Here is a 26433-nt window from a genome sequence, read left to right as displayed (position 1 = left end):
CCTTAGTTAGGGAAAAATAATAAAATAAAATAAAATGTATTTATTTCCATTTTCCCATTAGGGTTAGGGTTGGGGTTAGGGTTAAGGTTAGGGTTGGGATTAGGGTTAGGAGTGTGCTAAGGTTAGGTCTGTGGTTAGGGTTATGGTTAGGGTTGGGGTTAGAATTGGGGGGTTTCCACTTTTTAGGCACATCAGGGGCTCTCCAGACATGGCATCTGATCTCAATTCCAGCCAATTTTACATTGAAAAAGTCAAATTGCACTCCTTCCCTTCCGAGCTCTGCCATGCGCCCAAACAGTGGTTTCCCCCCACATATGGGGTATCAGCATACTCAGGACAAACTGCACAACAACTTTTGTGGTCCAATTTTTTCTGTTACCCTTGGGAAAATTTGGGGGCAAAAAGATCATTTTTTGTGGAAAAAATATGATTTTTTTTATTTTCACGGCTCTACGTTATTAACTTCTGTGAAGTGCTTGGGGATTCAAAGTGCTCATCACACAGCCAGATAAGTTCCTTGGGGGGGGTCTAGTTTCCAAAATGGGGTCACTTATGGGGGTTTCTACTGTTTAGGTACATCAGGGGTTCTCCAAATGCGACATTGCATCCTCTCTCGATTCTATCCAATTTTATGTTCAAAAACTCAAATGGTGCTCCTTCTCTTCCGAGCCCTGCTGTGCACCTAAAGAATGGTCTTCCCCCACACATGGGGTATCGGTGTACTCGGGAGAAATTGCACAACAAATATTGTGGTTCACTTTCTCCTGATACCCCTGACAAAATTAAAAAAATTGTGTCCGAAGTAAAATTTTTGTTTCCTTCCACATTGCTTCAATTCTTGTGAAGCACCTGAAGGGTTAATAAACTTCTTGAATGTGGTTTTGAGCACCTTGAGGGGTGCAGTTTTTAGAATGGTGTCACTTTTGGGTATTTTTGTCATATTGAGTCCTCAAAGTGACTTCAAATGTGATGTGGTCCCTAAAAAATGGTTTTGTAAATTTTGTTGAAAAAATGAGAAATCGCCGGTCAAATTTTAACCTTTATAACTTCCCAACAAAAAAATTTTGTTTCCAAAATTGTAAAGTAGATATATGGGAAATGTTATTTATTAAGTATTTTGTGTAACATATCTCTCTGATTTAAAAATTAGAAGATTGAAAATTGCAAAACATTAGAAATTTGCGCCATATTTCCGCTTTTTTCATGAATAATCGCAAGTTATATCGAAGAAATGTTACCACTAACATGAAGTACAGTATGTCACAAAAAAAAAAAACAATCTCAGAATCAGTGGGATCTGCTGTAGTGCTCCAGAGTGATAACCACATATAGTGACAGTGGTCAGATTTCAAAATTAAGGCCTGGTCATTAACCTACAAAGTGGCTTGGTCCTTAAGGGGTTAAATTAATTCTCCAGGCTTGGGATAAAAGTCTTCAGTCACTATGTGACTGCAGAATCATGAAAACCTGCACACAATTCCCTGACATTGCAAGCGGGCGGTCACGTGACTGCATGTCAGCAATTTGCATGCATGTGGCCATGGCCCAACTAGACGTGTTTGGCTTCTCTCAATAAAAGAGAAGTGAGAGGAGCTGGATGAGACTTGTCATACAAATCGCTTAGATGCCCACTCACACCAAAGATGTCTGGAAACTGTGGCAGCGGCACACCAAACGTGGTTATGATTCAGCAGTCTGCTGTCACATAGACCGCATATGTTTGTCACACGCCTGGAAAACCCCTATAAACATCTGGGCTCTTAAGACCGACCTTACACACAATTAGGAAGAAACACAACACTTCACATTCCAAGTACAGTGGGGAAAATAAGTATTTGATACGCTGACGTTAATTATTTTATTTATTGATATACATTTATTCTGAAAAAAAAAAATCTCTCAAAATGGCGCCGGCCGAACCTGAGCAGTAGCATCTATTGGTGATCTGATAAATGTTACTGTGCAGGCGGCGCTGGTGCCATTTTGCTAGAGGAAAAAAAAAATTCTCTCTACCAAGATGGCAGGCGCAATAGGTGCCATCTTGGTGGAGATACTTTTTTTCCTCTAGCAAAATGGCTTCGGCGGTGCCTGCGCAGTAGCATTTATCGGATCATTTTTTTTTCAGAATAACTGTACATCCTTAAATAAAATAATTTAATGCATATTATAGAGGCAATCATGCTAGAGCGCAGGCGTTACCGCTTGCCTGCTGAATGCAATTTTTTTTCTTTACATATTATATTCAGTATGTAAAATAGGGGGCAGGTCACTGAGGGATCGTTGGCCTGTCACAAGCCATCAGCATGAATAGCTAATCAAAGCACCACATAAAGACCCCCCACAGACTGCCCCGTAGCACGAAAATCTCATTAACTGAAAAATGAAACTAAAGATTAAACAACCACAAGACGGATTTCATCTGCCAAGGTATCATTGTAATCAGTATAACGACGACAACCTAACACTGTAGATTACTCAGCCCAATCTTGCTGACAAAGTGCTTGTTTCTGATTATCCGCACATGCAAACATAAGAGCAATCATTTGATGAACAAGAAAAACATTTGCTTAGGTTTATGCTGGCAAAAAAAAAAAAAAAAAAAAGCAATGTTTTCAGTAGCATAGTAGTAACAAAAAATGTGCTGACAATCACTTGATATTGCATGGAAACAGAACAATCTTATTAGTGATTATTCTGTGCCTAAATGAGTGGAGTGCTGAGCGCCTTGTTATATAACTGATTGAAAATCGTTAAAAGTGTTCTGACAGGTGAAAATCGGCAAGTCTATGTTCACCATAAGACTCAGGAAACAGGCGATCCTTCAAATGGTCACCGTGATGGGGTGGAATGGCTTTTACGTTTATAAAAATTATGCTAAACAAGTACATTATTTAATTTTCATGCACTATCGCTATTTAATTTTTTTACTGCAGGGTATTTGCTCACTTTATTTCTATCTATGCTTTTGTGTGTTAGGGCTGCGTGCATACCAAAATACAGCTCTGGCAAAAATTAAGAGACCATTTCAAATGTTCAGTTTGTCTGATTTTTCTCTTTATAGGTATATTTTTGAGTAAAATGTAAATTGTTCTTTTAGTCTATAAACTTCTGATAACGTCTCCGAATTTCCAAGCAATAAATTTTGCATTTTTTTTTCTGACAAAGAAAAATGGTCAAAATTTAAAATAAAAAAACAGTGCTTTCAGACCTCAAATAATGCAAAGAAAACAAGTTCATAATCATTTAGAAAAAAACAATACTAATGTTTTAACTCAGGAAGAGTTCTGAAATCAATATTTTGTGGAATAACCATGATTTTTAAAAACAGCTTTCATGCGACTTGGCATGCTTTCCGCCAGTCTTTCACACTGCTTCTGGCACAAAAAAAATGTAAGCAGTTCTTCTTTGTTTGATGGCTTGTGACTATCCATCATCTTAGTGATTACATTCCAGAGGTTTTCAATGTGGTTTAGGTCTGTAGAATGGGCTGCCCATGACAGGGTTTTGATGTGGCGGTCTCTCAATTTTTGACAGACCTGTATATTCCAGTCCATCTCTTTCATATGGTAAGGTTTTAATACTAGATGTTAGGACCATTCTGAACAGGGATACTGTGATGAAGGGATAGCTATTACGGTTTTTTTTTAATCAAAATAATGTTAATCAAGTACCCTATATTATTTTCATGCACTGTTGCAATTTATATATTTACTGTAGGGTATTTGCTCACTTTGTTTTTTACCTTAGGTTTTGTCTGTTTAGTGACCAGTGTGAACATGCGCCTACATGCTGCATGCATACCAACTTATATTCCAGTTAATTTCTTTCCGTTTTTATCCTTTAAATGCAAAGTTGGTAAATTTAAACCTAGTTGATGGGAACATTTAAAACAGGGAGAAAAGCCCATCAAAACTTGACAATCTGCATTTGAGGTTAAGAAGTCCCATACAAATGTATTTACTGCTTTAGTCATTCTGCTGAAAATCGTCATAGATAAATATGGAGCCAGTCATGTTTGTGACCAGGGCTGTGGAGTTAGAGTCAGTGTCTATTTTAGTGGAGTCGGTAAAAAATGGGCTAACTCCAAGTCCTAAAATTGATAAATTGAGTTCAGTAGTTCAGTGCAGGATGTGCTGTAAAATGCTTTTGAAAGAATTTGGGAAAGTTCTGAAATGTCCTATAAATGTCTGTTCTGTTCCTGATCTAAGGATTTCGGCTTTTAGTTGAGATGAATCTGTGCTGCACGTTATGCACATGCTCAGTAGTGACCAGTGCTGTGGGGTCAGAGGTGAGATGAATCTGTGCTACACTTTATGCACATGCTCAGTAGTGACCAGTGCTGTGGGGTCAGAGGTGAGATGAATCTGTGCTGCACTTTATGCACATGCTCAGTAGTGACCAGTGCTGTAGGGTCGAAGTTGGGGAAATTGAGGAGTCGAAGGTTTGGTTTACCGAGTCCACAGCTCAAATTGTGACTAAACCAACACAAATTTCCGGTACAATAATCTTCCATATTCCTTAGTGGGCATTGTAAAAAGGACACAGCATTTCATTTTATGTTGTAAAATGAGAAAATAAGTAACATTTTAATTTGGGGTACCGTAATTCACTTTGAAAGTGTAACTTGTCAAAATTGCTCGAATGTCCAAATTACTGAGGGGTTAGGAAAGGGAGGAGTGGTTATATAAAACAGTAAGTTATTGGTGTAAAATCAACTTATATTGATTGGAATCTAAATTCACAAGACATTGAATAACCAAGAAAGATCAAAGTTACAAGAAGGCGCCCTTGATTGTTGGGTACATGCGGATTGGTCCACACTCAGGAAAATGATGGCATTATTAGCCAATGTAGAGAGGATATAATGCCAGTCTAACACTATGTGGAGTGCCCAGGCGTGTGAGCGCTGGGCAGGCAGGACCACGGAACAGGTCGCCGACGCCGTGACACCGTCCCCCATTGAAGTCGACGGGCCCGGTACCGAGTACCCCACGGCCCTGCCTGCGCCGCTCACACGCACGGGGCGCTCCAACTGGCGTCACGAACAGGAATGCGCCAATGGTCTTAGAGGCGTACCACAATGGAACAGGACACTTTGGTTGGAAGAAGTTGGAGGTCCTACTTCGTGAAAGGTTCTACTGGGTTGGCATGAGGAGTTCCATTGAAAAGTGGTGCAGAGAATGTGGCCCATGCAACCTGCGCAGAAAAGACTGTAACAGCAAGCAAGCCCCATTACAGCCGATCATCACAAAACAGCTGCTTGAGCTGGTAGCCTTGGATTACGTAAAGATAACTCTGAGTAGGAATGGCTACACTTATGCTTTGACCATCGTGGACCATTACTGAAGGTTCTTGGTAGTCGTACCTGTTAAAGACCAAACAGCAAAGACAGCAGCCAAGGCATTTCAGCAGCACTTTTGTCGACCGCACGGATACCCTGAACAGGTGCTCACCAATCAAGGTCCAGCCCTTGAGGCAGAAGTGTTCCAGGAGTTCTGTAACATGTATGGTTGCAAGAAAATCAGAACGACGCCATACCATCCACAGACAAATGGCATGTGTGAGAAGATGAACCAGGTGGTCATTGACTTATTGAAGACCTTACCTCTGGAAGACTGAAACCAGTGGCCAGAGAAGTTGCCAGATCTGGTAGATCTATATAATCATATACCGGTAAACTCCACAAATTTCACTCCGGCCTACTTGTTGAGAGTAAGACCTGTTAAGTTACCCATTGATTTAGACATGGGAGTCTTAACACCTGAGACAACATCACCAGATGCAGACTGGGACACAGAGCGGCAGCAACAGTACCGCAAAGTGCAAGAATGTGTGGAGAAAAGTTTGTCCCAAGCAAGACAGAGGCAGGAAAGAAATTACAATCGGCACGCCCCTGCAGTTCCCTTGACACCAGGAGAACAAGAACTCAAAAGAAAGAGACAAGTTCACAAACTAGATGACCAGTGGGAGGCAGAGCCATACACCGTGATACTGTCATGATCCATGCTGGATCATGACAGATAAAATGCACTAGTAACCTTTTTTTTCCTTAAGCTGTGGTGCTTAAAGATAGTTTTGCCCCCGGTGGCCATTAGGGTCATTGCACTGTGGTGGTTTCAGTTCTAGTTTTGCCCCCGGTGGCCGTTAGGGTCATTGCACTCTGGTTTCTTTAGTTTAGTGCATGTGATTATAAAGCAGGTGTGATTGCCCTGGCTCTGCTATAAAAGAGTGTCAGGTGTTGCAATCACTGTTGGTCATAGTGGTCATTTCCAACCATCCATGGTGGAAGAAGGAGCTAGAGAGAGTTCCTTGCAGCACAGTCAGAGTCCTGGTGTGAAGGAGTTACAGAGGGGATTTCCTTGCAGCTCTGACAGAGCTTGGTGGCAGCTATTCAGGAGGAAAGCTGCATTCTGGTGGTGGACTCTGTTGCTGGGAGCAAGAGCAACAGAGCAAAGCTAAGTGGTGTTTCCCTGTTTGTATTTTTCCCTGGGGTGTATTAGTACAGCGGTGGGGCCAGTGCCTGCATCACCCAGCTCCCTAGCAAGGGATAGGTGTAGGGTGTGCTAGGGTGACATGTTCCGGCTCGGCGACAGGTGAGGAGCCTGTATAGGGAACGTTAGGAGTGTGAGGGACACTGACTCAGGGGAGTGCAGGAGATCTCCACGTCCCTTTTCCCTATCGCAGGGCTCACCGTTGTAACTGTTTCCCCTTCCCCGTGTCTTGTCATTTCAGTTACCGGCCTGTGGGTCGTGTCACACAGGACAGTTACACGTGCCATGTCTTGTTGTCTTAGTTACCAGCCTGCTGGTCGTGTCACACAGGATGGGTCCACGTGACATTATCACAAACCATAACATTTTTCTCAGTTGAGCCATGGGCCAAGTGCAGACCGGTGAGCAGTTGCTGCTGGCCCTCACGGAGGTTAGTGAGGAGCTGAATGATGTGCTTCAGCAGCACCTGCAGCGGAATTATGGGTCTGAGGCCTATCCTCTGCCTCAACTAGAAGGTCCATATACGGCTTTGGTAAGGATGTGCCGTGGAGTCCCTGCTGGGGAGCAGGACTTGCTTATACAGGCGGATGTACCCAGGCAGGTGGGTGGAGTCGGTGTCCCCATGGTGCTGCCTGGTGTTCCCCAAGGTGAAGGGGTACGTCCCTGTAGTGAGCAGACTAATGATTTAGTCCTTGGCACTGACGCCGAAATTTCTGTACTACCAGAGAAGCCGTGCCTCCCTGGTCATGTGGAGGAAGACGACCTGGGAGTGTATATTTCCTCCTCGCCCTCAGAAGGTACTATGTCAGCAGAGGTGATGGTTGGCGAGGTACCTGAGGGCATACCGGTACTTGTTAACAGTGGAGCAGAAGTCAGTCTGGTGGATGCTCAGTTTGTCCAGACTCATGGTCTGAGTGGTGAGACGCCGGACAAACCCATAAGCGTCCAGGCCATTAACTCTGTCCCACTGAGCCAGGGGGGGTTAAACCAAGTCGTAGAAGACATTGTTCTGTATAGTGAACATCATGATGAGTCCCAGTCATACTATGTCTTGGGGGGAAATTCAGCACCTATCGTTGTGGGCCCCCTTGGTCTAAAAAACACAACCCGGTTTTAGATTGGCGGACTAGGGAAGTAGTCAGCTGGAAGCAGTCGTGTGAGGGATGCTGCCTATGGGCTACTGTCTCTGCCGTCTCTCTACAATCGTCCCCTTCCTCTCCAGTGAAAGCAGCGGAGGTGCTGCAGGAGAGTAGAGGCAAGGCTCAACCCTCGCCATTAGCCAACCCTGAGAAGCGCAGACCTCGTAGTAGGAGGGGTTGGAGGGTGGTGCTTCCCTTGGTGAATTGCGGGGGTGGGAGTGTGGTGACACAGGGGGACGCCTCTGTTGTCAGTTCCAGAATGAGTTCACCGAATTTTGACAAACGAATCTGTGGCAATAAACATTCAGGTCCGGACCTGTGTGTGAACGAGCATGTATGGGTGGCCACCAAAAACATCCAGTGGAAGTGTGTTGCAGGGGTCTGGAATTCTCAGGTGATCGGGCCGTATCTGGTGTCGGCTGTCCAAGGCCCGGAGACTTACCAGCTGGAGTTACCCACATACTTGCCCATACACCTCTCGTTATCCAGATCGGCGCTTTGGAGATGGGTGGTGCCTCCGGAACATACATTGCCAATACCAGCGGTGCTCGTTTGTCATAAACCTGAAGTGCAGGTAGTTGCTGGGGTGAACTCTGGACCTGGGCGTCCCCGCTGTAGGTGGTTCCCTGATGAGGAGCGGTCTTGAGGGTCCAGAGGCCCCTCATTAAGGGGAGGGTACTGTCATGATCCATGCTGGATCATGACAGATAAAATGCACTAGTAACCTTTTTTTTTCCTTAAGCTGTGGTGCTTAAAGATAGTTTTGCCCCCGGTGGCCATTAGGGTCATTGCACTGCGGTGGTTTCAGTTCTAGTTTTGCCCCCGGTGGCCGTTAGGGTCATTGCACTCTGGTTTCTTTAGTTTAGTGCATGTGATTATAAAGCAGGTGTGATTGCCCTGGCTCTGCTATAAAAGAGTGTCAGGTGTTGCAATCACTGTTGGTCATAGTGGTCATTTCCAACCATCCTTGGTGGAGGAAGGAGCTAGAGAGAGTTCCTTGCAGCACAGTCAGAGTCCTGGTGTGAAGGAGTCACAGAGGGGATTTCCTTGCAGCTCTGACAGAGCTTGGTGGCAGCTATTCAGGAAAGCTGCATTCTGGTGGTGGACTCTGTTGCTGGAAGCAAGAGCAACAGAGCAAAGCTAAGTGGTGTTTCCCTGTTTGTATTTTTCCCTGGTGTGTATTAGTACAGCGGTGGGGCCAGTGCCTGCATCACCCAGCTCCGTAGCAAGGGATAGGTGTAGGGTGTGCTAGGGTGACAGGTTCCGGCTCGACGACAGGTGAGGAGCCTGTATAGGGAACGTTAAGAGTGTGAGGGACACTGACTCAGGGGAGTGCAGGAGGTCTCCATGTCCCCATTCCCTATCGCAGGGCCCACCATTGTAACTGTTTCCCCTTCCCCCATGTCTTGTCGTTTTAGTTACCGTCCTGAGGGTCGTGTCACACAGGACAGTTACACGTGCCGTGTCTTGTTGTGTTAGTTACCGGCCTGCGGGTCGTGTCACACAGGACGGGTCCACATGACAGATACCTTCAGACTTTAACAACACCAAAGTATGTATCATCAGTAAAGATTGAGGAGAAACCTTAGAAGCAGTCTCAAGAGATCATCTGAAGGTGTGCCCTGATCAATTGAAGGACAAGAAGGAAGTCCAAGACACTCCACGGCCTATAGTAGAGGTGGAAGAAAAGATTCAAACTGTACCTGGAGAATTTCCTCGGACATGGACACAAGTAAATCGGGCAACAGTAGTACCCGTTCTAACCTTTCATCAGCCTACTGCACCAGATGAAGCAGAGACTCTAAATGAAATGGCTCCAGTAACAGATGCCACATCTGCAGTGGAATGCAGAAATCTGTCCCCTGCTAACAGGGAAGCTGACAATCTTATGGTGAGTCTGGGAGTAAAGAGAAGGCAGTCCAGAATACCTATATTACACAAGTCTACTTATAGCGTAGTGACTAGTGCACCCACAGTAGACATCAGAGAACAGGTCAGGTCATCAGAAATACCTATACTGCGTAGATCCACTAGTAGTACTAGAGGTCAGATTCCTGTACGTTACTGAGATTACACAATGTAAATAAAGTAATAAGAATGTACAGTTGTAACCATTAAGCATGAAAATCTACAAATTCTTAAAAATGTAAAAATTATCAAAAACCAGACAAGAAAAAGAAACAATAGCACAGTTACTGCAGCGACCAGTCTTTACGCTGCTATCCAGGAATTATCTTTGTGCTTGCACCTGGAGTTTGGTTGGTGGGAACCGCTTTAACCCACTTTGTGTGTCGTCCTTGGGCGTGGCTACAGGGCACCCTGTAGATGGGCCTGTTTTTCGGCCACGCCGGCGGCTTATTTTCAAGGCCTTTTTGGAGTAACTATTTACAAACAAAAGTTCTGACCACACATAGTCCTGTGGCCCAATTGTCCTTTAACTGGTTATTACGAATACTTTAAAAGGTTCATACAGTAAAGGCCCTTTTACATTTAGCGATGCACCAGCGATCCAACCAGCGATCCGACCCGGTCAGGATCGCTGGTGCATCGCTAAATGATCGCTAGTGAGCTTTCATACAGAAAGATCTCACAGCGATGCAGCAGCGACGCAGCGCACGATACTTACCATTCACACACAGCAATCCTGCGTCCTCCCGCCCGCCTCCACGCGTCGCTCGTCTCACACAGCAGGAAGCCCAGCAGGAAGCGCCCGACGAGAAATGGAGCTGGACGTTCTCGCGCGATCAGCGATGGACAGCGGGGGAGCCGGTCGTTGGTAAGTATCACACATAGCGATATCACTAGCAATATCGCTATAACGTCACAAAACCAGTGACGTTTTAGCGATATTGCTAGCGATATCGCTTAGTGTAAAACCCCCTTTAGTCTCTGTAGGCTCTCATGCTTAACGGTTACAACTGTACATTCTTATTACTCTATTTACATTATGTAAAGTAGGCAGGCAGGGCCGTGGGGTACTCGGTACCGGGCCCGTCGACTTCAGTGTGGGGCGGTGTCACGAAGGTGGTGACCCGGTCCGTGGCCCTGGGGGCTCCATTAAATAAAATAGGGGAAGGGGAAAAGTTGTTTGTGATGTTGTTAGATGTGGTAAAAATGAAGATAAAGTTCATAGATGATTAAATACGTGATGCCACCTGTGGTATTCTGGTCAGAGGTAACCAGCGCTGCGGTGTTGTTCCCCCCCCTGAGACTGTTGATGTGTCGCAGCTGAGGTGAAAATAGCTCTCCACAGGTAGAGCAATAGTCCCAGGGTAAAGATGTTTGATTAATAGTTAAGATCAGGGGCGGACCTACCGCCCGTGCAGCGCACGGGGCCCCCGGGGAGAGGGGGCCCCTCCAGCCTCAAGCACCGCATGGCTAATTATTCAAATTAGCCATGTGGAGCGCCAGGCACAAGGAGGAGAGGAGCCAGCCCTGAGGTGAGATGATATCAGCGTCAGTCACGCTGTGCTGCGCTGCTGCTGTGGGGGAGGAGAGGAGACAGACTGTCTCACTCACTGTGCCTGTGGCGCCGGCCAGCCGGTGGCTGCAGCCGCAGGTCAGTCAGTCACTTGTGTGTATGATGTATGTGTGTGTGTGAATGTCTGTGTGTATGTCTGTGTGTGTGTGTATGTCTGGGTGTATGTCTGTGTGTGTATGTATTTGAGTATGTCTGTGTGTATGTGTGTGTATGTATGTTTGTGTGTGTGTGTGTGTGTGTGTGTGTGTATGTATGTATGACTGTGTGTATGTATGTCTGTGTGTATGTGTATGTATATGTATGTGTGTGTATGTATGTGTGTGTATCTATGTATGTATGTGTGTATGTCTATATGTATGTATGTATGTATGTATGTATGTATGTATGTATGTATGTATGTATGTATGTGTTAGGAGTGGCAGAAGGCACTAAAAAAAAAAAAAATAATTAAAGTGCCTTCGCCACTCGGGGTCCACCGTGCGGCAGGTGATATGACCGCTGCTAGAGAAGCAGAGCACTGTGGCGTTAATGTGCACGGGGTTAGCTGCACCCAGAGTGCACCAAAGCAAGCTCTGTTGAGGACACAGAGCTGCAAACGTAAAGCACACAAAAACGCTGTGTCTGTTTAACTCACAGAACAACAGCGATATAAACACGGTATTAAAAAGTCACAGGAGCAGCCTTAAACGGCAGGACCACTCCCGAAAGGACCTACCGTGAAAAAGAGGTGCGAAGCGTCGCAACTGCGAACGCTCGGAGAACTGCAATCGCAGCGCTATGCGAACGAAGCCAAAGAAGAGACTCCACAATATCGCTGGCGCGATGCAGGACGCTAGCTGCTGAGACAGATATAGCTGGAGCACACTGGCGCAAGCGCTGCTACTAGCAGCTGCCCAATCACTCACACATTCGTATTATCCAAGGAAAGGGGTTTCATAATAAGTCAGCCACCAGTCCAAGCATCCGTCACCATACATACAGCAGCAGTATGAAATACTAGCGCATGGCAGAACAGTCATGCGCGCTTTTTATGCCAAACGGACCTTCCGGAGATCTCCCAAACTCCAGGAGGAGCCAATAGGATTAAACACAGGACCTGAGCATGTGACTCCCGAACTCCAATGGGAGCTCGTCCCATGAGCATGCTCAGTGGAGGGAACAGAGGACTTAGCCTCTGGAGAGAGTTGCCGCAAAGCACTCTCCTCTGCAATCTCCTTTACTGCAGATGAACCGCAGGAGACTGCAGCATGTAAGGGTCTAGATTTCACCATAGAGAAGGGAGAAATCAGACTCCTAACATTACCCCCCCTCCTAGGGCCCCCTCCTCCCTGAGCCTTCCGAACCATCAACCTGGACTCAAACTTACCCGAAGGCGAGCTTGATGTCCTGGTAGGTGTTACAGTAAACCGGGACACCTGGAAGGCATCAGTGGGAGCAAGGTCACCAGGTTTCAACAGAGACACCTGGGAGATGGCAGGAGCTGACGAAGCAACTGAACGCTGCCGTGAATCAGCGGCCGGCACCACTCTCCGCTTAGGAGAGCTACCCTGGGCACATAAAGTGCAAGCCTGGATAAATTTTTTAATATCCCAAGCTCTATGAGGCCACCAATACGCTCCAGCCAAGAGCTTCGAGATTTGCATGTAACCTCGATGTTGAGGCGCATGGGAGGCATGCGCCCATGCGAGAACTTGAGCCCTAAGATGAGGAGGGACAAAAGTCTCAGTAACCGGTTCAGACTCTGACCATTGCAGGGAGCTGGTCTCCGGAGAAACCGCACATACATGGTGACAACCGCAAATAGATTCCTGACCAGAGTCTGTAGTGAGATCGGTACGAGACACCTCCATGGGCTCAGGAGGTGTAACCTCTGGTTCGTACAGCTCAGGAGGTACAAGAAATTTAGGAGCTGAGACAGCTCTTCGCTTGGAGTGAGCCCGCTCCATACCGCGCTCCGAAAAACGGAGGTCGATACGTGAGGAGACGGAGATTAGCTCCTCCAAGCTGGTGGGGATCTCTCTAGTGGAGAGAGCATCCTTCACGTGATCTGCTAAACCTCGCCAAAAACGGGGATAAGCGCTCTGTCGGACCATTCCAACTCGGATGCCAGTGTCCGAAAACGGACGGCATACTGGCTAACCGAGAGCGACCCCTGAGTAAGGGCGAGCAGCTGCAGAGACGTATCGTGCGTGACCCGAGGACCGAGAAATACTTGCTTGATGGCTGTTAGCAAGTTGGCCGCAGTCCGAATCTCGAGGTCACCACGTACCCATAGAGGCGTAGCCCATTCCAGAGCCTTGCCCGACAGTAGGGAGATAATGAAGGCCACCTTAGCCCGCTCTGTAGGAAACTGCGCAGCCAGCAGCTCCAGGTGTATTGAGCACTGGCTGATGAAACCCCTGCAGGAGGCGCCATCCCCAGAAAATTTTTCGGGCAACGGGAGGCCGGTAACTGTCGGCACAAGGGAGGACACGGACATACGCCCTGTGGCATCTGTGAGTGCCTGAACAGCAGCATCTGTGGCCTGCGCAGCTGCGAGAGACCTCTCGAGGGTGGCAAGACGAGCCTCGAGCTGACGCACAAGCTGTAACAGCTGCTGCTGATCTGCCATCTCTAGCCAGACCCTGGCGCCAGTATTGTGTTAGGAGTGGCGGAAGGCACTAAAAAAAAAAAAAAAAATTAAAGTGCCTTCGCCACTCGGGGTCCACCGTGCGGCAGGTGATATGACCGCTGCTAGAGAAGCAGAGCACTGTGGCGTTAATGTGCACGGGGTTAACTGCACCCAGAATGCACCAAAGCAAGCTCTGTTGAGGACACAGAGCTGCAAACTTAAAGCACACAAAAACGCTGTGTCTGTTTAACTCACAGAAGAACAGCGATATAAACACGGTATTAAACAGTCACAGGAGTAGCCTTAAACGTCAGGACTACTCCCGAAAGGACCTACCGTGAAAAAGAGGTGCGTGGCGTCGCAACTGCGAACGCTCGGAGAACTGCAATCGCAGCGCTGTGTGAACGAAGCCAAAGAAGAGACTCCGCAATATCGCTGGCGCGATGCAGGACGCTAGCTGCTGAGACAGATATAGCTGGAGCACGCTGGCGCAAGCGCTGCTACTGGCGGCTGCCCAATCACTCACACATTCGTATTATCCGAGGAAAGGGGTTTCATAATAAGTCAGCCACCAGTCCAAGCATCCGTCACCATACATACAGCAGCAGTATGAAATACTACGCATGGCAGAACAGTCATGCGCGCTTTTTATGCCAAACGGACCTTCCGGAGATCTCCCAAACTCCAGGAGGAGCCAATAGGATTAGACACAGGACCTGAGTATGTGACTCCCGAACTCCAATGGGAGCTCGTCCCATGAGCATGCTCAGTGGAGGGAACAGAGGACTTAGCCTCTGGAGAGAGTTGCCGCAAAGCACTCTCCTCTGCAATCTCCTTTACTGCAGATGAACCGCAGGAGACTGCAGCATGTAAGGGTCTAGATTTCACCATAGAGAAGGGAGAAATCATTCTCCTAACAGTATGTATGTGTGTGTGTATGTATGTGTGTGTGTATGTGTGTGTATGTCTGTGTGTATGTGTATGTATGTATGTATGTATGTATGTATGTGTGTATGTGTGTGTATGTACAGTGGGGAAAAAAAGTATTTAGTCAGTCAGCAATAGTGCAAGTTCCACCACTTAAAAAGATGAGAGGCGTCTGTAATTTACATCATAGGTAGACCTCAACTATGGGAGACAAACTGAGAAAAAAAAATCCAGAAAATCACATTGTCTGTTTTTTTTCATTTTATTTGCATATTATGGTGGAAAATAAGTATTTGGTCAGAAACAAAATTTCATCTCAATACTTTGTGATATATCCTTTGTTGGCAATGACAGAGGTCAAACGTTTTCTGTAAGTCTTCACAAGGTTGCCACACACTGTTGTTGGTATGTTGGCCCATTCCTCCATGCAGATCTCCTCTAGAGCAGTGATGTTTTTGGCTTTTCGCTTGGCAACACGGACTTTCAACTCCCTCCAAAGGTTTTCTATAGGGTTGAGATCTGGAGACTGGCTAGGCCACTCCAGGACCTTGAAATGCTTCTTACGAAGCCACTCCTTCGTTGCCCTGGCGGTGTGCTTTGGATCATTGTCATGTTGAAAGACCCAGCCACGTTTCATCTTCAATGCCCTTGCTGATGGAAGGAGGTTTGCACTCAAAATCTCACGATACATGGCCCCATTCATTCTTTCATGTACCCGGATCAGTCGTCCTGGCCCCTTTGCAGAGAAACAACCCCAAAGCATGATGTTTCCACCACCATGCTTTACAGTAGGTATGGTGTTTGATGGATGCAACTCAGTATTCTTTTTCCTCCAAACACGACAAGTTGTGTTTCTACCAAACAGTTCCAGTTTGGTTTCATCAGACCATAGGACATTCTCCCAAAACTCCTCTGGATCATCCAAATGCTCTCTAGCAAACTTCAGACGGGCCCAGACATGTACAGGCTTAAGCAGTGGGACACGTCTGGCACTGCAGGATCTGAGTCCATGGTGGCGTAGTGTGTTACTTATGGTAGGCCTTGTTACATTGGTCCCAGCTCTCTGCAGTTCATTCACTAGGTCCCCCCGCGTGGTTCTGGGATTTTTGCTCACCGTTCTTGTGATCATTCTGACCCCACGGGGTGGGATTTTGCGTGAAGCACCAGATCGAGGGAGATTATCAGTGGTCTTGTATGTCTTCCATTTTCTAATTATTGCTCCCACAGTTGATTTCTTCACTCCAAGCTGGTTGGCTATTGCAGATTCAGTCTTCCCAGCCTGGTGCAGGGCTACAATTTTGTTTCTGGTGTCCTTTGACAGCTCTTTGGTCTTCACCATAGTGGAGTTTGGAGTCAGACTGTTTGAGGGTGTGCACAGGTGTCTTTTTATACTGATAACAAGTTTAAACAGGTGCCATTACTACAGGTAATGAGTGGAGGAAAGAGGAGACTCTTAAAGAAGAAGTTACAGGTCTGTGAGAGCCAGAAATCTTGATTGCTTGTTTCTAACCAAATACTTATTTTCCACCATAATATGCAAATAAAATGAAAAAAAAACAGACAATGTGATTTTCTGGATTTTTTTTTCTCAGTTTGTCTCCCATAGTTGAGGTCTACCTATGATGTAAATTACAGACGCCTCTCATCTTTTTAAGTGGTGGAACTTGCACTATTGCTGACTGACTAAATACTTTTTTTCCCCACTGTATGTATGTCTGTGTGTCTGTGTGTGTATGTCTGTGTGTGTTTGTATGTGTGTGTATGTATGTCTGTGTGTATGTATATGTGTATGTCAGTCTGTGTGTATGTCTGTGTGTGTGTGTATGTCTGTGTGTGTATGTCTGTATGTCTGTGTGTATGTATGTGTGTGTAGGTGGAGCCTGGCCCTGGAGAATATGCGGACATGAGGAGAAGACTGTGATGAGGAGAGAAGGCCATGATGCCCGGGGTGATGAGAGAAGGCCATGAGGGATAATGGGAGAAGGCCATGAGGTGTGATGGAAAGAAGGCATTGATGGGATCATGGGAGTGATGGGGAGAAGGCAATGATGGGAGTGATGGAGAGAAGGGAGTGATGGGGAGAAGGCAATGATGGGAGTGATGGGGTGATGGAGCAGGCAATGATGGGGGTGATGGAGCAGGCAATGATGGGGGTGATGGAGCAGGCAATGATGGGGGTGATGGAGCAGGCAATGATGGGGGTGATGGGGAGAAGGCAATGATAGGAGTGATGGGGTGATGGAGCAGGCAACGATGGGAGTAGGCAATGATGGGAGTGATGGGGAGAAGGCAGTGATGGGGGTGATGGAGAGAAGGCAATGATGGGGGTGATGGAGAGGGCAATGATGGGGTGGTGGGGGAAAAAGAAATGATGATGGGGTGGTGGGGGAGAATGCACTGGGGGTGATGGAGCAGGCAATGATGGGGGTGATGGAGCAGGCAATGATGGGGGTGATGGAGCAGGCAATGATGGGGGTGATGGGGAGAAGGCAATGATAGGAGTGATGGGGTGATGGAGCAGGCAACGATGGGAGTAGGCAATGATGGGAGTGATGGGGAGAAGGCAGTGATGGGGTGATGGAGAAGGCAATGATGAGAGTGATGGGGAGAAGGCAATGATGGGGGTGATGGAGAGAAGGCAATGATGGGGGTGATGGAGAGGGCAATGATGGGGTGGTGGGGGAAAAAGAAATGATGATGGGGTGGTGGGGGAGAATGCACTGGGGGTGGTGGAAAGGGCAATAATGGGGTGGTGGAGGAGGAGGAAATGATGGAGGTGGTGGAATGGGAAATGATGGGAGTGGTGGGGGAGAAAGCAAAGATAGTGGTGGGGAGAAGAAAATGATGGAGGTGGTGAAGAGGGCAATGATGGGGTGGGGGAGAGGACAATAATGGGATGCGAGGGGAGGAGGGCAATGAGGGGTGTGGGGGATTGGGATGTTAGGAAGGGAGACTTATAATGGCCTTAGGAACAGGGGGAGGTGGAGGAAGACGTTATTGTTTATTATGTCTAACACAGTCCCTTAGTATATAGTGTACTCACTATGTCTAACACAGTCCCTTAGTATATAGTGGACTCACTAATTCTGTATAACACCACCCTTAGTTACATAGATTCCTCTTTTATTATGTATAACACATCCCTTATTACGTACCATCCTCTCTAGTTATATATGGTGCCGTCCCTTATTATATAGCTTCCTCTGCTGTTATGTATAGTGCTGTCTCTTACATAGTGTATTCTTGTTAAATTTGTTATTTACAGTGCCCTCTTTTATTACATAGTCCCCTCTCTTGTTAGATATAAAATGACTGCTGATGGAGCAGCCGATGACCAAACTACCAGTCCATCAGCTCCTCCATTAGAAAGGAAGCTTTCCCATGCTCCATCAGCCATCATTGCATTATACAGCTAACAAGACAGGACAGTATGTAATAAAAAACAAGGCTCTATATAATTCAATATGTAAGGGACGGTACTGCACATAAGAGAGGGCACTGTGTAGGGGACAGCAATATACATAATAAAGGAAACGATGTAATATATATACATGTATGTGTGTGTGGCTATATTCTATCTATCTATCTATCTCTCTCTCTCTCTCTATATATATATATATATATATACATATATATATATATATATATATATATATACACACTCACTGGCCACTTTATTAGGTACACCATGCTAGTAACGGGTTGGACCCCCTTTTGCCTTCAGAACTGCCTCAATTCTTCGTGGCAGAGATTCAACAAGGTGCTGGAAGCATTCCTCAGAGATTTTGGACCATATTGACATGATGGCATCACACAGTTGGCGCAGATTTGTCGGCTGCACATCCCTGATGCGAATCTCCCGTTCCACCACATCCCAAAGATGCTCTATTGGATTGAGATCTGGTGACTGAGGAGGCCATTTGAGTACAGTGAACTCATTGTCATGTTCAAGAAACCAATCTGAGATGATTCGAGCTTTATGACATGGCGCGTTATCCTGCTGAAAGTAGCCATCAGATGTTGGGTACATTGTGGTCATAAAGGGATGGACATGGTCAGCAACAATACTCAGGTAGGCTGTGGCGTTGCAACGATGCTCAATTGGTACCAAGGGGCCCAAAGAGTGCCAAGAAAAAATTCCCCACACCATGACACCACCACCACCAGCCTGAACCGTTGATACAAGGATGGATGGATCCATGCTTTCATGTTGTTTACGCCAAATTCTGACCCTACCATCCGAATGTCGCAGCAGAAATCGAGACTCATCAGACCAGGCAACGTTTTTCCAATCTTCTACTGTCCAATTTCGATGAGCTTGTGCAAATTGTAGCCTCAGTTTCCTGTTCTTAGCTGAGAGGAGTGGTACCCAGTGTGGTCTTCTGCTGCTGTAGCCCATCTGCCTCAAAGTTCGACGCACTGTGCGTTCAGAGATGCTCTTCTGCCTACCTTGGTTGTAACGGGTGGCAATTTGAGTCACTGTTGCCTTTCTATCAGCTCGAACCAGTATGCCCATTCACCTCTGACCTCTGGCATCAACAAGGCATTTCCGGCCACAGAACTGCCGCTCACTGGATTTTTTTTCTTTTTCGGACCATTCTCTGTAAACCCTAGAGATGGTTGTGCGTGAAAATCCCAGTAGATCAGCAGTTTCTGAAATACTCAGACCAGCCCTTCTGGCACCAACAATCATGCCACGTTCAAAGGCACTCAAATCACCTTTCTTCCCCATACTGATGCTCGGTTTGAACTGCAGGAGATTGTCTTGACCATGTCTACATGCCTAAATGCACTGAGTTGCCGCCATGTGATTGGCTGATTAGAAATTAAGTCTTAACACACAGTTGGACAGGTGTACCTAATAAAGTGGCCAGTGAGTGTATATATATATATATATATATATATATATATATATATATATATATATATATATATATATATACACATATATACACACACACACATGTAGCTTTGACGCCATAAAAGAAGGGGGGCCCAGACACATTCCTTGCACAGGGGCCCCAAGCTGTCAGTGTCCGCCCCTGGTTAAGATGGCTGTTAACATTGGGGTGCAGAGAAATGAAAGAAGGACACAGAGAGGTGCAGTTTCTTTACCTTTTACTGGCAATTGGTTGCAATCCGGAGTACCACATACAGGTGATGGAATGAGTCCTGCTCGCCTGGAGGCATTCGGGGGATCTACCTTGCCAGCTGGGGGTTTAGGAGCTTCCTTCTGCGCTTTGTGTGTGGGTCTCTGCTGTTTATAACTAAGCTGAGACCCTCTGTTACGTGATGATTTCACTAACCTGTACGGCTGTCAGCATGAGCCTATTCCACGGGTACTGTGCTTTTCACCGTCAGCCCCGGGCTCCTTATCTACTGCCGTGCCCTCAGGTGTTCAATGTCGCACAGGAATTTACAATCCCCTGTACTTTCAGATTCGGCTATCAGGGCGTACAGCTCCTGTCAGCCTAGGACTCTGGCGTCCTCTTTCTCTCTATTAATGCTTCGCACTGGGGTCTGCTATACGCAGCTTTCAGCTTCCCCAGAGCCTCTCTGTCTCTGCTCTTGTCCTTTCCTCTTCACAGATCAGCTTCCTGTCTTGAACTGACTGGACCTTCCAGAAAGATCTTTTTACCTCACGTTTAACTGTCCTGTCATTTTCTCTCAGCTCACAGCTGCTCTCATTTCCATGACAACTCCCTCAGCTGATTTCTTGCTGACTCACCAACCCCCTCTGCTGGCCAGAATTTATAAGGCAGCTCCCTTTTCTGACCTGCAGCAGGAATTGTGATTTAGTCTACGTTACTATCAGGATCCTGTCAGCGCCGGCGGACTGCCGCGGCTGAGCAGGGTCACTCACCCAGACTACGGGAGGGCCCGGGGTTCGAAACTGCAGGTAAAGTTCTGAGAACAGGACCTGTGACACTAAAGGTAGTAAAGAGTACCAGGACCTACGATCATGTGACCACAGGGGGCGTGGCTTAGCGTCCTGCTGCAGTAGACGACGTCCAGATTAACCTCTGAACTACCTAATCCCATGAACTAAGCAGATCATGACAGTTACCTGGCATGGGGGTCCCCCTTCTGCCTCCAAGCATGACTTCACCTCTTAGAGGGAGGCAATGTCACTGTGACAACCGGACTCTGGGGTGTCACATATGTCCACCACAGAGAAACATGCAGTGGACCCTATCAAACAATTTTTCAGGAGAGATCAAGCAGGCAAATGTCTTCCATTTCTGGGCAAAGGGCAATAGTACAGTTTGTTGTGTGCACTTTGCAACCCCTAACAAAGCTTACCTGCTCCCAATAAATAATTATATTATTAGGTTACTGTCACAGGTGTGTCAGAAGTTGCAGAGAGTCGCACTGCATCTGGCTGCAGAAGGTCTCAGCGGTTGGCCTTGCAGACTAGTGGCCACCTCCCCTGGCCTTAAAGATGTCACCTGGATCTGGGTGTTTATAACGCCCAACATCCTGTTCGGAGTTGCGGATGTTATTTTCTATTTGCACTTCCTTGTTGAAGCTTGGAGCTGCAACAGTCGGCTAGAGTCCCCTTTGGAGTTTGAAGGACGATTGTGTTTCTCTCTGAGTCTACTCAAGCTAAGCATTCCCTTGTTTTGTGTATCCTAGCTGTCTTTAGTGGTAGTGGGGATTGACTAGCGTTTATCCTGTTTTTCCCGATGCAGGGCTTATCGCCAGGGTCAGGCAGGGATTAGGTATCCTGCTCGGCAATATGTGTGGAACCTATATAGGGACAATAGGGCAGACAGGGTGACATTAGATCTGTCTGGGGGTCTCCACTCCCCCTTCCCTAGTGTTTGGTTCCCTTTCCCTTATCATTTTGTATTGCAATTAGTCTGCCCTACAGAATTTATGCAGAAAAGGCTACAGAATTTGTGCAGAGGACAAATAACTTCCAAACTTGAACAAATATACATGCAAACTAAATGTAAACTATATGCAACAAAAAATAAATATCCTCAAAAGAAGTGAGCCACATGAAAATGTATGCAGATCAGATCCACTACTTATACATGTCATTATTCAAGTAAACATCTCAGGGGTTCGTTTTTTCTTGCTTACCTCAAATGCCAAGAATCATCCATGCAGCACATATGCATAACCAAAAGAACAGATATGAAGCCCAGAGTGTGTTGCAAACGAAGCTCCATTATTGCAAAGCCTTTAAAAACACAAGAAAAAAAACACACACTGATCATTTCATAATTTTATGGCACCATTATGATCAAAAGGAACACAGAAAACAAAAGAGAAAAATTATGTTGAAATATTACTCAGTTTTGATTAACCCCTTCACTACCAAGGGTGGTTTGCACGTTAACTCCAGGGCCAATTTTTACAATTTTGACCACTGTCCCTTTATGAGGTAATAACTCTGAAACGATTCCATGGATCCCGGTGATTCTGACACTGTTTTCTTGTGAAATATTGTACTTCATGTTAGTGATAAAATTTCATTCAAATAACTTGCGTTTATTTGTGAAAAAACGGAAATTTGGCGAAAATTTTTAAAATTTCGCAATTTTCCAACTATGAATTTTTATGCTCTTAAATCACAGAGATACGGCACACAAAAAACTTAATAAGTAACATTTCCCACATGTTTACTTTACATCAGCACAATTTTGGAACCAAAATTTTTTTTTGTTAGGAAGTTATAAGGGTTAAAAGTTGACCAACGATTTCTCATTTTTGCAACACCATTTTATTTTTACGGACCACATCACATTTGAAGCCACTTTTAGGGGTCTATATGATAGAAAATACCCAAAATTGACATCATTCTAAAAACTGCACCCCTTAAGGTGCTCAAAACCACATTCAAGAAGTTTATTAACCCTTCAGGTGCGTCACAGGAATTTTTTTTGAATATTTAAAAAAAAATGAACATTTAACTTTTTTTCACAAAAAAAAAAAATACCTCAGGTTCAGTTTTTTTTATTTTACCAAGGGTAACAGGAGAAATTGGACTGCAAAAGTTATTGTGCAGTTTGTCCTGAGTACGCTGTTACCTGATTTGTGAGGGGGAACCACTGTTTCGGCGCATGGCAGAGCTCAGAAGGGAAGGAGCGCCGTTTGACTTTTTTAATGCAAAATTGGCTGGAATTCAAATCGGACGCCATGTCACGTTTGGAGAGCCCCTGATGTACCTAAACAGTGGAAACCCCCCCACAAGTGACCCCATTTTGGAAACTAGACCCCCCAAGGAACTTATCTAGATGTGTGGTGAGAACTTTGAACCCCCAAGGGCTTCACAGAAGTTTATAACGTACAGCCGTAGAATTAAAAAATCATATTTTTTCCACAAAAATGACCTTTTCAACCTCAATTCTTATTTTTCCAAGGGTAACAGGACCCTAAAAGTTATTGTGCAATTTGTCCGGAGTACGCTGATACCCCATATGTGGGGGTAAACCACTATTTGGGCGCATGGCAGAGCTTGGAAGGGAAGCAGCGCCATTTGACGTTTTTGGCTGGAATTGAGATCGGACACCATGTCACGTTTGGAAAGACCCTGATGTACCAAAACAGTGAAAACCCCCACAAATTACACCATTTTGGAAACTATACCCCCCAAGGAACTTATCTAGATGTGTGGTGAGCACTTTGAACCCCCCAGTGCTTCACAGAAGTTTATTACGCCCGGGCGTGAAAATAAAAAAATCGTATTTTTTTCACAAACATGATCTTTTAGTCACCAATTTTTTTATTTTCCCAAGGGTACCAGGAGAAATTGGACCCCAAAAGTTGTTGTCCAATTTGTCCTGAGTACGCTGACACCCCATATGTGGGAGAAAACTACTGTATGGGCACACGTCAGGGCTCGGAAGGGAAGTAGTGACGTTGTGGAAAGCAGACTTTGATGGAATGGTCTGCGGGTGTCATGTTGCTTTTGGAGAGCCCCTGATGTACCTAAAAGAAGTGGAAACCCCCCACAAATGACCCCATTTTGGAAACTAGACCCCCTAAGGAACTTATCTAGATGTGTGGTGAGCACTTTGAACCCCCAAGTGCTTCACAGAAGTTTATAATGCCCGGGCGTGAAAATAAAAAAATCTTTTTTTTTTTCAACAAACATGATCTTTTAGTCCCCATTTTTTTTATTTTCCCAAGGGTAACAGGGGAAATTGGACCCCAAAAGTTGTTGTCCAATTTGTATTGAGTAGGCTGATACCCCATATGTGGGGGTAAAACACTGTTTGGGCGCATGGCAGAGCTTGGAAGGGAAGGAGCACCATTTGACTTTTCCAACGCAGAATTGGCTGGAATTGAGATCAGACGCCATGTTGCATTGGGAGAGCACCTGATGTGCCCAAACAGTGGAAACCCCCCAATTCTAACTCCAACCAGAACCCCAACACACCCCTAACCCTAATCTCAGCCCTAAGCCTAGCCCTAATGGGAAAATAGAAATAAATACATTTTCTTTTAATTTTATTATTTTTCCCTAACTAAGGGGGTGGTAACGGGGGGTTTGATTTACTATTTATGGCGGTTTTTATGTTTGGCAGCTGTCACACTCTAAAAGATGCTTTTTATTGTAAAAATAGTATTTGCATCACCACATATTGAGAGCTATAAATTTTTCATATTTTGACCCACCGAGTCATGTGAGGTCTTATTTTTTGCGGGACGAGTTGACGTTTTTATTGGTACCATTTTCAGGCATGTGACATCTTTTGATCGCTTTTTATTCCGATTTTTGGGACGCAGAATGAACAAAAACCAGCGTTTCATGAATTTCTTTTGGGGGGGTGCGTTTACACCGTTCCGCGTGCGGTAAAATTGATAAAGCGATCTTATTCTTCGGGTCGGTACGGTTACAGCGATACCTCATTAATGTATTTAGCGATTTTTTAAGATTATTTTTACACTTTTTTTTTTTTTTTTTTTTAACATTATTACATTGTCCCAGGTGGGACATCACTGTCCTGTGACAGATCGCTGATCTGTCACACCACAAATCACTGTGACAGATCAGCGATCTGTCACAGGCATAAACACAGACTTCCTCATGCCTTCGCTTTGCAGGCACTGAGGAAGTCAGCTCCTTGCAGGCCCCCGAAGGTCCCCGTCGCCATATTGGATCCGGGGACCTGCAGGGAAAGAGACCCCCGCAGCAGCGCTGCACACTGCGCTGCTGTGGGGGGCTCAGGGAAGCACGGAGGGAGCCCCCTCCCTGCCGATGGCTCCCTTTAATCCCCGGTACATGTTTGATCGCGGTGTGCAAGGGGTTAACATGTCGGGGGCGGTCCGTGACCGCCCCTGACACATTGTGCCGGGTGTCAGCTGTGATAATCAGCTGACACTCGGCCGCGATCAGCGGCGCTCACCACGTGGGCGCCGCTGATCGCGCTAGACGTAATATTCTGTCCATGGGACTTAGGGCCCAGGTCACATGGACGGAATATTACGTCCAATGTAGGAAAGGGATTAAAAGAAAAACATAAAAACTTACATGAGCCTTACATAATATCAAATGCCGCCAGTGGGCATGAGTTAAAGTGGAGGTTAAATGGGTAAAATTGCAAAATGCTTTTACAAACAAGCAACTTTGCAATTTACCTCTTATTAACAATCCTAACCATTCTTATAAAAAAGGAGGGATTTTTAATTCTATTTTGTACTTCTTGTCCCTGACATGTGTGAGGTCATCCAGAGTATACCTGAGTGAATAACTCAGATCTTTCAGGTACAGCAGCACATGATCTGTCTAAGCCTAGGGCGACATGTGTCGCGTCATGCCAATTCTCAAAAAAGTTGTTCCAATTGTCTGAGACTTTCTCTCTTGCAAATATTTTAAAGCCACTTGCACTGAAGTCTACGACAAATGTTGTCCGACCAGTGACAGAAAATCCAACAGATTTGGAAACATTTGCGATTCTGTGTCGCAGTCATCAACACAATACCGTAGGAAATCATTGCATCCAATGCTGCAATATGTCTCTGTGATTTCAGTGTCGCACGACACATGTCACTGTGTAGTCCTAGCCTTGGGTGATACTTTCTCTTCCAATCTCTGTTATAATCCCATATGCCCCAATTCATCAAAGCCTTTTCGCCAGAGTCCTTGAATAAAATGCTTCGAAAAGTCGCAATTTCTTTGCGCAACACTAAGTTGCACATAGAAAACAAAATGAGAATTTTTGGTGCCAGTTTCACCCAGCTCCACCAAAGTGAGTGAAGCTGAAGTGTAGCGCTCTAATTCATGAGCTGTTCCTTACACCAGAAACCTTACTCAAATCACTGAATGGAGTAAAATTCATGGCGAGGCTCACAAAGGCTTTTTTTTATTTCATCGCTGGAGTTGTAACACTGAGGCATGTGTCGTGCCCCTAGTAATATACCTTCCATCTGTTTCTCTTTCTGTTCCTGGTGCTACCTTTTGCAGTTGGTCTTTTGCGGTTTGTGACCCGACAGATGGCTCCAGTTATCATTGGGTCAGCCAGAGGTCACATCTCGATGTAAGTGTATGGGAGCCAGAACAAAGTTCTCATAGACTTACATTGAGAGCTTATGACAGTTTGCTCACCCAAGGTACCAGAGCAGTGCTGGGATGAGCAGAAGATGGCGGCAGTCAAGTATATTACTAGGAGCAAGTAACATGCATAAGGAATACCATTCACGGTAGTGAAATGAAACAAAACTATGGTGTGGGTGCTTTAATAAATCAGGAGCGTCTAACTCCCAACATGTCCCTTCATTAAGACCGGCATAAAAAGCTGGTCTTGATTAATCGGGGCATTTATATTCGCA

The 26433-nt window shown here is 45.7% G+C and overlaps 1 protein-coding gene across 2 annotated transcripts in view; it reads right to left on the bottom strand.

Annotated features, from left to right (window-relative positions):
* RNASET2 (ribonuclease T2) overlaps positions 1-26433 on the bottom strand; it is a 208907-nt gene that overhangs the window by 155699 nt on the left and 26775 nt on the right. For both annotated transcript variants that reach the window (XM_073560105.1, XM_073560104.1), the window contains exon 2: positions 21739-21838. In XM_073560105.1, coding sequence (XP_073416206.1) covers positions 21739-21827 — 89 coding nt within the window. In that variant the 5' untranslated portion in view covers positions 21828-21838. The remainder of the gene's footprint in view (positions 1-21738; positions 21839-26433) is intronic.

The sequence above is a fragment of the Dendrobates tinctorius genome, unplaced genomic scaffold (genome assembly GCF_039654945.1).
Source record: "Dendrobates tinctorius isolate UK_male_01 unplaced genomic scaffold, ASM3965494v1 ptg000293l, whole genome shotgun sequence".
In the NCBI taxonomy this organism is placed as follows: domain Eukaryota; kingdom Metazoa; phylum Chordata; class Amphibia; order Anura; family Dendrobatidae; genus Dendrobates; species Dendrobates tinctorius.
The sequence above is the reverse complement of the archived record's forward strand: the minus strand, read 5'-3'. Positions and strand labels throughout refer to the sequence as shown.